The 12833-nt window shown below is 39.3% G+C and overlaps 1 protein-coding gene across 4 annotated transcripts in view; it reads left to right on the top strand.

Annotated features, from left to right (window-relative positions):
- The window catches only part of DPP6 (dipeptidyl peptidase like 6), a 1023075-nt gene that overhangs the window by 997302 nt on the left and 12940 nt on the right, over positions 1-12833 (top strand). For all 4 annotated transcript variants that reach the window (XM_063452684.1, XM_063452681.1, XM_063452683.1 and 1 more), the window contains exons 19-21: positions 991-1060; positions 9200-9394; positions 10809-10863. In XM_063452684.1, coding sequence (XP_063308754.1) covers positions 991-1060; positions 9200-9394; positions 10809-10863 — 320 coding nt within the window. The remainder of the gene's footprint in view (positions 1-990; positions 1061-9199; positions 9395-10808; positions 10864-12833) is intronic.

Below are 12833 nucleotides of genomic sequence, written 5' to 3'. Positions count from 1 at the left end.
GTTTAATCTAGAAGTTCTTATCTGTTGCTCTGTTAATAGCCTTCTAGAGATTGCAGGATCCTCCTGTGTGTGATTTAAGTTCAATTTACAGAGCAAGAGATAACAACTTCTAAAGTAAGTTAACATCCGATTGAAAATCAAAACATTTTTTCATGCTGGTTGTGTGAGTTACAGCCAGGATAGGTGTGGCTAGGGCTCCATAAACAGAAACAAAGGTGATGTAACTCTTACATTGCAGATAATGGAACAGTAAAACTTTATGGGCATGATCTAAACACAAAAACTGTTTCATTAAGCTTACGTTGAGTTGGTACCTACAGTATCCCTTTAACATAAATGGGACACTAGAGGCACCCAGATCACTGCATTTCATTGAAGTTGTCTGGATGCAGTGTTTCTTGTCCCCTTAAGCCGGCAATGTAAAATATAGTTTTAGAGAAACTGCAATATTTACATTACAGGGTTAAGACCGCCTCTAGTGACCGTCTACCAGACAGCCACTAGAGGCGCTTCCTGGAGTTTTACAGAGTTTGACTTTGTGAAACAACACTGGATGTCCTCATGTTTTGCATGAGGATGTCCAACATTTTGAAATCCCCGGAAAATCATTTTACTGCGTAGGGATACTATAGCATTAGGAATACACTTTTGTAATCCTAACGCTATAATGTTCTTTTAAAAAGCATTGACTTTATTGTAATGAACATTGCTTGCGGTGATAACAGTCCCCCGGTAAATCTGTTATCAGTATGGTGTTAATCGAGAGCTCACTACACGCAGCCTATATTGTTAATCTTAATGAACAGGGTGCTTAAAGTGCGAATCACACCACTAACAGCAATTCAATTTAGAAATGCCCGACTGAACTACTCTCTAAATGATTCTACATTTAATTTGGCCTCAGCGAGCCCAGCAGTATTTCAATAGCGTTTGTTTGGAACTTGCGCAGTTGGCAGCAAATTTACCACCATTTCTCTTTTATTTCAACAGATTTGCCTATACAGATTATCAAGCCTGCAACCTTTTTAGAGACCACTCATTACCCTTTGCTACTTGTGGTGTAAGTACATTTTCTTTATTAATGCGTCCATAATGTGTAAATATGTTTGGTTTCACAAAGATTTTGATTTGTTTTCTTATCAGAAAGGTTAACTGCAAGCACCATAGCCACTTTTGAAGTGGTTATGGTGCCTGGAAACTGTATGTGTAACATAGTATGAAATGCAGCGTATACAGCGAAAGTCCTTCGCTGCCAGAAGTTTAACTCCACCGTGACTGACTAATGTTACATCTGTGCGTAAAAGATGTCTGTCATCAGCACACGTAGCATACTGGTGACAGACAACCAATGGCAGTACTGCCCCACCGCTACGCGACACCAAGTTCTCAACTCATCGGTCCTGTGGGAAACTCAGGTAAGTTTTCCTTTTTTCTTCTTTTTTAACTTTTTTTTGGAGGGAGGGGGAGGGGGGGGGGGCAGGGGGCTGCCAGTGAGGGTTTTTATGAAAACACTTTTTATTTTTTTTGGTTGGAGTAGACCTTTGAATGCAAAAATCATCATCGGTAAAAAAATTATTATTTTTTGTTGTAATTCTTTATTTTTGCGAGTTAGTGCAATCAACACAGCATGACATGTGCCTTGCATAAAAGATAAATTGAACACAGAATAGATAGTACAGTATTACACAAGTCAGACATCAACTCAATTTTTATAACGTTAATGTCTAAGGAACCTCTCTCGCTTAACCGAGAGTGTTGTGAGGCGCGTCTTGGGGCTGTTGGATTGACAGGTGCCTATGTATTAGGGTTTTAGCACAGTTAGCAGTTTCTCATTAAGGCACAATGGGCGTTATTGTAGCTCTGTAGGCTTCAAACGCTTAGGGAGACCTTAATTGTAGACTGATGTCTTGTCAGAAGTCCTGTGTCCCATGCCAAACGTGTTATTGCCAACTTAGAATATCAACAAACTGAAAATAATCGCAGGTCACGCTCTATAAGGTGGGGGGAGGGGGTAACTAAACAAATAAAGTAAACATTTGCTTACAGAGCAAGTATAGAGAAATTTAAAACATGTTTAACACATAACAAGTATGGTAGAACGTGCGGGACCAAGGGGTCCTTTGCTGCTGGAATTAAGTAGGTAGGGTAGGTGCCTGAGACGCTCCGCCTCCTGGGACTAAAGGAGTTATATCTGCCACAGTCCATATTGGTCGTTCTATTCTCAGCGCTTTATCCACCAGTATGCCCAAGTTTTGAAGGACTGCTGGTGCTTCCATGAGGCGAGAGAGCAAGTGGGTCTTGCCGGACTTCTCCGCTTGCAGCCGATGAGGGCCCCATTTGTAAGGGATTGAGTGCTCTCTTAACAGCTGGGTGATTTGCCGAATGGATCTCCGCCACATGAGGGTATGCCTTGAAAAGTCCCTGTAAAAAGCCAGTTGTGCCCCTGCAAAGGACACAATAGGGGAGCCTCTCGCCACACCCAAGAGAACTCCCCTGTCAGAGTCCCTTACTAGTTTCATTAGGACGTCTCTGGGTGCATCTTGGGTTATTGTAGTAGCTCTGGCAAGTCTAAAGCAGGAGTTGACTGTCAGTTGCTTGGCTTGCTTGGGCGTCAGTAACGTGGCAATAAGCCTCCGGCAATAGTGAAGGAGCTCCGCTCTTGAGATTGCCTCTGGTACTCCGGGGATTCTCAGATTTCCGGCCCTTGCCCTATCCTCCATGTTGGCCAGTTGTGCCTGCTGGTTAGCACACTGTTTTTGCAATGCTCCCAGTGTGGCTTCTGTAGCCGTTTGCGCTAGCTTGGTGCTCCCATGTGCTTTCTTCCACAACTCCCATGAGATTGGGAGAAATCTCGTGGAAATCTCTTCACGGACTGGTGCCATGTCGGCATTGAACATAGCGTTTAGCTCCAGCATTAATGCCTTAATATCAGCTTTTGTAAATGGGGCTGAGTCTCCCAGCTACATGGAGACCTGTGGTTCTGAGTGCAGCTAAGCTGGGAGGATTAGCATATATGCTTTCATCATCTGACGGAGAGGTGTAGGCCTTACTAGGCGCCATCATGGATGTATCTGGCCGTGGGGCCGTGCGCAGGAATGTCCCGATATCACGGGAACCCGATCCCGGGTCCGCCCTCTGCTTTTTATTTTTCTTCCCCATGTGTTTGGGCACTCAACTGCATCTTTCAGCACTCACTTGGGGTGTCAGATAGGGTGGAAAAGTCTGGTAAATCGCCGTGCTCAAGCAGAGCTGCCTTGAGGTGCGTCTTGCTTGCTCAGGCGCTGGCTCAGCCCCCCAAGAAGAATTTTTTTTTATCTTTATTTATATTTACATTTATGGCAAATAAATATGGAAACTTTACATTTATCTTCAGGATTACTTGTTCGGAAATAATTTAAGTTATTGTAGTCTACAGTAGTCAAACCGGAAACATTCTCAAAACCAGCTATGTTTTAATTTTGACTATTTTATCTAAAATTTTAAATTAAGCTAACATTCCCAAAGATGCACACTTTAGCTACTGTCAATTATACCTAGTAATGGATTTCTGTGTGTGTCTGGGGTGTTTTTCTGCGTGTGTGTGTGTGTGTGTGTGTATGTATGTGTGTTTATGTATAAATGTATTTCTGTTTGTATTTGTGAATGTAATTCTGTGTGTGACTGTGAATATACTTTGTGATTGTTACATAGTTACATGGTGTGTGTGTGTGTATGTGTGTGTGTGTGTGTATGTGTGTGTGTGTGTGTGTGTGTGTATGCATGTATCTGGGAGTGTGTGCCAGGGTGGGTGTTTGTAAGAGATCCCAAAAGCTGTATGAGATACCAACATTTCTGATGATAGTCTGACTATACTTTTAAGGTCAGTATGGCAATGATAAGCACATGTCTGTCACTCTAATGAGAATTATCATTTACATTAACATTCACATGGTTTACCAGTGAAATATTCCCTTTAATAAAACGGTGAATTGAAATATTGTCCTATTCAGTCTTTTCTCTTGTGATATTCACAAACCCAAGGTTTCAATTTAGAACCCAGAACAATAGCTCTGCATGGCTGAACATCTGAATGGGGTGAAATAAAAAGCAGCCCTCGGGGGAGTCACCAAAGATTTAGGTTATTAAAAGAATAAAGGAAACTGCTATACATACTCTTAAACTGCCGCATAAAAAATTGCATTTATTATAAAAATAATTTGAATGTATTATGTGTTTGGTTTTTATATTATTGTATGGGGCTTTCGGTAATGCAAACTACTATATTCTACAAATTAGATTAAAGAGGCGGCCATTGTGTTACCTATTGCAACAGACTGGTACTGTAGGCCAATGACAGCATGAAAACGCTTCCAAATAGCCAGTTTGCTATACAGTATAACAGTATAGTCAACTTAAACGGTGCCGTTACTTCTCTAGAAGTTAAATATTTTCAAATCTCTGAAAATCACCTACAACTTTTGTTAACATTTTCAGTTTTCCTGAAAACATATTTACCAAATTTAGCAAACGGCTTCACAATTCAGCTCAGTCTCAGCACTGCCAAGGCACAAATTGCGAATGAGGAGGAGAAATAGAAACATTTGAAATGGTGTATAAAGAATAATTCTGGAGCAAATTGTCAGACGTATAGCAGTCTCCATGGACACCAATTATATTTCCCTGTTGACTGCTTGACTTTTAGAGCATGCAACAGAATTCCACCTTATACATAACATTCATTCTTTAATTTCTCCTTTTCTCCGCACCTTGCATTCAACATAGAAAAATGATACAGAACAGAGATTATAGCCTTGTTTGAGAGAAACCACAATGGAGGCACCAAGTTGCAGGATAAAGAGGTGTGCGATTCTGTATTTAATGTTACTCTTCACACCTCGCAGATACACATTAGTAAAATACAGTGGATGGGAATGACAGTTCCCCTTTAAGGCTATATTTTTCCCCACAGTTATCTATCAGAAAAATGTAGAAGTATGGCTGCATTCAACCAGCAACTTGTACTGGTCTCGATAGACCAACATTGTTTTCAAATGTTGTTAATCCCGAAGCCGAACCTTAACGGATAGACGTCTGTATATGACGAGTTGCAGGAACAATATTTAAAGTATAATAAGTTTACCAAAGTGTCTTAGCGCAGTGTGCTCACTGTAGTCAAATAAAAATCACTGGAGCATAATAGTTAGAAATCTTTATTCAATTTCTGATAACAGAACCATTTTAATGACTTTCAGTGCTGGAAAATTCATTGTAGCTCATTTTTAATTGACTCATTTAGGGTTTTTCACTAAATCAAGAATTGTTCACAATTGACCAGGGATAACTGAGCATCCTAAGTCAAAGTAGCGGAGCTAAACAATTATTTGACCTGGAAACATGTTTATAATTTGGCTATTTTATCCCAAAAAGTCGTGGTTCCCTGGTCAAGTGACCTTTAATAAACCCAGTGTCATACGATAACAGTAATAAAGGTTCCTATAGTTAATCATGGAGTTCTGCTTATAATATATATTCATTATTTGGAATAATTGCGAAATGTAAGTATCGGAACACTGTGTTACTGGAAAAGTAAGACTTCCAGGTGGTAAACATAATTAATTTCAAAATGTTGGATGATAAACAATCAATCTAGTGAGATTTTCTGCTTTTAGCTAAACTAAAATGCGTTTTCTTGGAGTGTTTGTTCCAATCTCATTACCCCGCTGGCTGAATTTTAACAAGTGAATGCACTAATTTAGTCATCACAATTTATGTTAGAATGTTACCACCTGCTGCGGAGTATAATAGGTATATTACAGCATGTTATTTCATGTGTAAAAAACAATATTAAATCATTAGTAAAATGATCAATTAGGATGTAATTTTTTCTGGCGTCTTTATAGGAAAATGGCATTTATTGCAACAGCACTTGTCCTGCACTAATCTACCCATAGAAAACTAGCACTAACAATTTTATCACATTTTGTTACTTCTAAAATATAAGTATGTTCTAGTGTAAATATTTTGTAGGAAGAATAATTAGACACAGATTCAGATCTCATTCCCCCGACTGTAAATTAAAAGAATTCTGTTGCAGGCGCAGGAAGGCCGAACGAACTTGCATGAAAGAAGAACAGAGATCACAAATTCATTGAATGGGCAGATCTGGGTAAAAAGAGGGTTTGGAAAAGATCTCGGAAAACTCTTGCTGTGACAAAATATGATTGGAATTGAAGAGAGAGCCAGTAGCCAACTACCAGTAGCCAAGCTGTTTCCCGAAGTGCCATTTTTTTTTATTTAGGGCCGAAAATAAAGCAATGTTAGCAAAATAAATAAAGTACTTACTGATTAAGCAAGGATCCGGGTGAACAACCAGCTGCCAGGGTAGAAGTGACGTTAATCAGGACAACGTCATAATGGTTTGACAAAGACACATTTTGTGTCGGAATGTTGCCTTATCACGTTTAATGGCTCAACAAAACCACAATGAGACACAATTGCTGTGTGATCTAGATTATCTTGTTATGGTTTTTCAATGAGAGGGTCTCATGGAATAGGAACCCCAGACACTAACGTCTGGAAGAAACATTAGCAGTGCAAAACACAAAATAAACAGATGGGTTGGAAGTATATTACCTATACTAGTGGGCATTTTACTCAGCTAAGATCAACAAATAGTAAAATAAAAACTGAAAGTGTTTTACTGGGAAAATCTATGATCATTTTAAGTATGTTCTGCAGTACATATGTTATTATCCAACTCCATGGTACTAATTTTATTGACCTTGGCATGATAGTGGTCAAGATCATTCTTCAAAGTCTGCAGGATAAAGAAACGTGAATCCTTGAGATTTAAATGGGACACTACAGATCCCTAAAGCACTTTATCTTACTGAAATGCTTTATGTGTGAAGTGTGTCCTTTTTTTTCATTTTACAAAAAGTGCTGATTTCAATAGAAATTGGAACTTATATAAATTAACCGGTCTTGTTACTTCCTGGTTTGGTTAGCTCAGTGGAGCTAAGCTCAAGAGGCAGCAATTGCCCAGAACACCTGCCTTGCAAAGACTTCTCATTGAGCTGCAATTGGACAGCCATAGAAAGAGACCTGCAACTTTTGCAACTGCTTGTTTTTATATATTCCCATTGAAAAAAAAATGCATTAATAAATGCATGTAGGGGGCGGGGCGGGGCCGGACCGCCATGCTGAGTGGAAGCACAGAGGAATAGCTCCTGAAAACTGCTCGAGTTTTTGGCTCTAAAGACCGGCAAAACGCTCATTAAAAGCCTGATACCTATACACCAGTGAAAGAGGCAACCCTGGTCCCGAGGAGAGGCTTGCCACGAGGTTCTAGTCCCTCGGTGGGGCGATCCCAGCTGAACGTGATGGAGACTGCCCGGGCGGTGAGTGGGGTGGATGGCCGCTGTCCAGCTATCCTGCCCACCAGCGGTAAGGCTGAAATGCAAAGCTAGGCGGGTCTGGCCCTTTCCCCCCCCCCCCCATGGACCGGCTGGGATGATCCCGGTCCCTGCTCTGTGACCCAGTGAAGTGCCGCAACACCAGCGAGAGTCCGCTCCCAAGATGGCGGAGACCACATGGCACCCCTGAAGAGAGAGCTGCCGGATGCACCCTCCCCTCCTGCTCCAGACGGAACGATGACCGCACCAAAGAGGGCACCGGCGAGTAAGCACTTACCTCACACAAACTGAGGAGGAGCAGCAAAACAGCCCGACACACCAGAGGAGAATGAACCCGAAGAGGGAACACGTTACAAGGCCTCGGACCAACCTGGCACACCGCCCAGTTCCCCGTAGGGAGCCTGAAACAGAAGATTTGCCCACCCACAGCCACTAAACCGGGACTCACCACATGCCTAGGACTGGTGCTCGGCTGGAATACAAGTGACCCAGGAATAGAGCTGCGTCCCCCCTTTAAGGTCACCTAATGGGACTATAAGCACAGAGGCAGCCATTAAGCATTTTACCACACTACAGCATACTACACTGCACACTAAGAGGTCATCCTGAATGCTGACATAGACTCTTACCTGACTGTCACTGGGTTAACATGGGGTGGTTATTTTAAGCATTTTTAAGCATCTTAAGCGTTGAAGCACAATCTTTACTTTTGATACTGCTTTTCTGTTTTAAGCCTCTGTACCTATCAAGCACTAAAAGCTCAATTACTCTAATGTACATCAACAAGTAACCCACATACATTACTATAAGCTTATGCGTACCCAACTATGTTATTCAAATGCCTTACCGAGCATGTTCATTATAACTTCACGAGTTTGTCTTTTTCTTGTCATTTAAAAAAAATAAAAAAAATGTGCCGTTTACACTGCCACGCATTTGTAACACTATGAAAATGCCTGCAGTTGCTGTTGTGGCTCTGCATGATTATTGTTATTTGACGCACAAATAAAATAAAGAATTGTAAAAAAAAAAATAAAAAAATGCATGTATGTTTACATTGGAGGAATATCTACTAAACGGCCATTTTATTTCTATTTTTTTATATTTTTATTTGGGCGGTGGAGTGTCTCTTTGAGCATGTTCTGCAGTTGGTGCAATAACCAGACGAACTATCTCAAGTGGCTTGAGAGTATTACTAAATGAAGGAAAACTCTATGCGAGGTTATTCACAAAATGGAGAATTGTTAGGAATTCACAGTGAATGTTAAATTTAACGCCGAAGTACCTGGACTAGAAGCATAGATGACTTGGAGAATTGTTCTAGTCTGGCTATTTGGGTAACACGTTTATATTTTGAATTCCTTTTCAATTCAATTATCATTTTAGGGTTACTGACTAAATAAATGTAAACTTTAAACCTGGTGTAGCCAACCTAAAAGCATAGCTGACCGAGAATTTCAATATTATCTTGAATCCTCTCTTTAGTGAATAAACCTTTATGTGAATAACCACGTAAATGTAACGTTTCTCAATACACGATGAAAAATATTTAGTTTTTCATTGAAAGAGAAAATTTCATGAAAGAAATGTCTGATAACTGACTTCACTTTAACCACAGCCTAAATGGCTGTACGTATTCTTTAGATCAGTACAAAGAGTCAGTTTATAGAAAGAATATTTCTTCATCTAATTGGAGAGATCATCTCGTGACAGATGGTTACTTTCCTTTTTAACATTAAACATATAAACCTGAATGAGTTTGCTCAGTAACCTTTTTTTTTTTCATTTTCTTCTTATCCCGTTAGCGATGGCAGTCCCGGCAGTCAGAGTGTGACGGAAAAGTTTGAAATTAATTGGATTACAGCCCTGGTCAGCTCGTTTAGTGTAATAGTGATAAAGTTCGATGGACGTGGTAGTGGGTTTCAAGGAACCAAGCTCTTGTATGAAGTTAAACGGAGGCTGGGAGCCATAGAAGAGAAGGATCAGATGGATGCTTTAAGGTAGATGTTACTTCAATTTTTACAGTGTACTGCTAAATTCATTACAATATTGTATCAAATTAATGAATTATTTTAAGATAAAATAACATAAAAAATGCACTGCATTTTATAGACAAAGTGTGAAGTTTTTTTTTTTAAAGATATTCTAGATCAGGGGTAGGCAACGTTTGCCAGATGGTCTAAATCTCCCCTAATGTTTTGTCAGCATTGTGGCTGTAAGATAATTATGGGGTATGTAGTCCACAACAACTGGAGTGCCGAAGGTTGCCTACCCCGTATATATTTCTCAGCTTCCCTAGTGCCCCCCCCAGTGGTCACTTTGGCAATGCCCAGTTGCGCACCTTATCAATCTACAACTTCTCTGTATAAACCAGTGAGGGCTTCAAAGTCTCTGCATTTATAATAATAATAATGTTCACATTTTACAAAGTTTCTATGTATTTTTGTTAATAATGTTATTAATCTTTTTTTTTTTTTTGCTGATGATACTAAAATTTGCAAAACCAGGGTTCATGTTCCAGGAGGGATAAGCCAAATGGCAAATGATTTAGGTAAACTAGAAAAATGGTCAGAGTTGTGGCAACTGAAATTTAATGTGGATAAGTGCAAGATAATGCATCTTGGACGTAAAAACCCAAGGGCAGAGTACAGAATATTTGATAGAGTCCTAACCTCACCATCTGAGGAAAGAGATTTAGGGGTGATTATTTCTGATGACTTAAAGGTAGGCAGACAATGTAATAGAGCAGCAGGAAATGCTAGCAGAATGCTTGGTTGTATAGGGAGAGGTATTAGCAGTAGAAAGAGGGAAGTGCTCATGCCATTGTACAGAACACTGGTGAGACCTCACTTGGAGTATTGTACACCGTACTGGAGACCATATCTTCAGAAGGATATTGATACCTTAGAGAGAGTTCAGAGAAGGGCTACTAAACTGGTTCATGGATTGCAGGATAAAACTTACCAGGAAAGGTTAAAGGATCTTAACATGTATAGCTTGGAGGAAAGACGAGACAGGGGGGATATGATAGAAACATTTAAATACATAAAGGGAATCAATACAGTAAAGGAGGAGACTACATTTAAAAGAAGAAAAACTACCACAACAAGAGGACATAGTCTTAAATTAGAGGGACAAAGGTTTAAAAATAATATCAGGAAGTATTACTTTACTGAGAGGGTGGTGGATGCATGGAATAGCCTTCCAGCTGAAGTGGTAGAGGTTAACACAGTAAAGGAGTTTAAGCGTGCCTGGGGTAGGCATAAGGCTATCCTAACTATAAGATAAGGCCAGAGACTAATGAAAGTATTCAGAAAATTGGGCAGACTAGATGGGCCGAATGGTTCTTATCTGCATCACATTCTATGTTTCTATGTTTCTATTAATACTATTTATGCTCTTTTCATATTGCAGCCAATTCTTAAGTCAACAATATATTGACAAGCAGAGGGTCGGTGTATTTGGAAAGGTAATGTGCATTCAACTTACTGCATTTGTCTAATTTAAAAGCAATTTTGGAATCAGATTATGCTTAGTGATGTAAATCTACAATTATATTCATCCTTTTCCTTTTAAAGAATTTAAATGATTAACATTAAATATTCATCGATTTTTACATTAAAATGCTTCCTGACTCGGACATAATGAATATGTTGTTGACAAAAGGTTTGAGTGTATTTTATTAAAATGGTTTAAGCTTATTGGGAAGGCTTATAATGCTCTCTTAGACTATGACAGATAAGCTTTGTATTTTTAATAACTCAGTAATCTCAGTATGGTTACACAATTCATTTTATCCCTTAAAGTTGATAAATTGAAATGCAGAAGATTTTTCTAAGAACATGATTGACCAATTATTTTTGGATTTAGCAGATAATTATCCTAGCAAACTATAGAAAAAATATTGTATATTAATGATATGAACCAAAGTATTTATGGTTTGTATATAGCCATAAACATGTTTAGTTTCACGCTGGCAATAAAATGATTAGATGTTTCATACTAATGAGGACATGCTAATTTGTGTATTCCTATAATCCCTTATGATTCCATGTGACTAAGCCTTTGGAGCTTCTGAATAATATAAATAATAGGGCACATTAAGGGGGTGAATATTAATCCAGGTTTCTCTTAATGGCATAACAAGGTATAGCCCTGCATTTTACTGAAAAATAGATTGGTCACAATTCACGGGGTAATCAATGAGTTCTTGTGAATCCATTAAAAATCCTCCTCTCTAAGTGCAAAATTGTATCAAATAGCCTCACTAAGGACACCTAGATCACTTCATCTCAATGAAGTGGCCTAGGTGCAGTGGCTCTTTAGTTATAACCCTGCAAGGTAGAACATTGTCTTTTAGTGGATATGGCAATATTATGATTGCTGGGTTAAAGGGACACTCCAGACCCCTAGCAAGTGGGTCCACTCTTGTGTGTGTCCAAACTTTATAATTTTACAAAAAATTCAGGTTTCGATACAAATTGACAGTTTTATAAATTAACCTGGGTACAACACCCCCATGGCTGTCGATAAGACAGCCAGTCCTGTCACTTTCTGGTTGTTTAGCTCAGTGGAACTAAAGTCAAGAGGCAGCAATTGCCCAGAGCACCTGCCTTGAAAATAATTCTTATTGAGCTGCATTGGGAAGTCTGTGATTGGACAGGCATAGAAAGTCTGGGCGGGGTTAGAAGGGGAAGGGTTGGAAATGCAGCCAACCAGATATATTCAGTTTTGCAAGTCGGCTTTAGAAATACTCCCAATTTAAGAAAATATATATAAGTTAATTCATGCAAGTTTTCATTGGTGATATAGCTACTATAAAGTGTTTTTTTATTTTTTTATTTGAACAGTGGAGTGTCCCTTTAAACACACCTCTAGTACCTGTCTTCATGACAGCCACTAGAGGCGCTTCCCCTGTGACACACAAGTTTCACTCGGTCATGTGACATTTGATGTCCATGAGGACATCATACGTCATCAAATTCTGCTCGTGAGGAAGCATTGGATTTAATGCTTACCTATGAAAAGCATTTAATTGGCCAATCGTTGTGCTTCTTGTCTGCCATGATTCTCTGTGAGAATTGGAGATTAGAGTCAGCAGACAGATGTTGCGAGAGGAGATTCTGCTGGCTGCGTGAGTCTTTGCTCTTGAACAAAAAGGTAAGCAAAACCTTAATTCCTTTCATTTTATTTAAGTTGGGGGGTTGAATCTATCTTGGACTAGGGCACTATAGTGTTAGGAATATGAGTTTGGATTCCTGGTGCTGTAGGGTTCCTTAAAGATGTTTTGAGGACAAGTAAAACCTTTTAGCTTTTTGAATTCAGCAGAACTATTACATTAACATAGCGAGTATATATTCCATCTGAGAGATTCAAACCAGTCTTTATATGATGTGGAAATGCATAAATTGATTGACACAATCCACTTTAAGGAGGACA

This window comes from Pelobates fuscus, chromosome 4 (genome assembly GCF_036172605.1).
Source record: "Pelobates fuscus isolate aPelFus1 chromosome 4, aPelFus1.pri, whole genome shotgun sequence".
Lineage (NCBI taxonomy): Eukaryota > Metazoa > Chordata > Amphibia > Anura > Pelobatidae > Pelobates > Pelobates fuscus.
The sequence above is the reverse complement of the archived record's forward strand: the minus strand, read 5'-3'. Positions and strand labels throughout refer to the sequence as shown.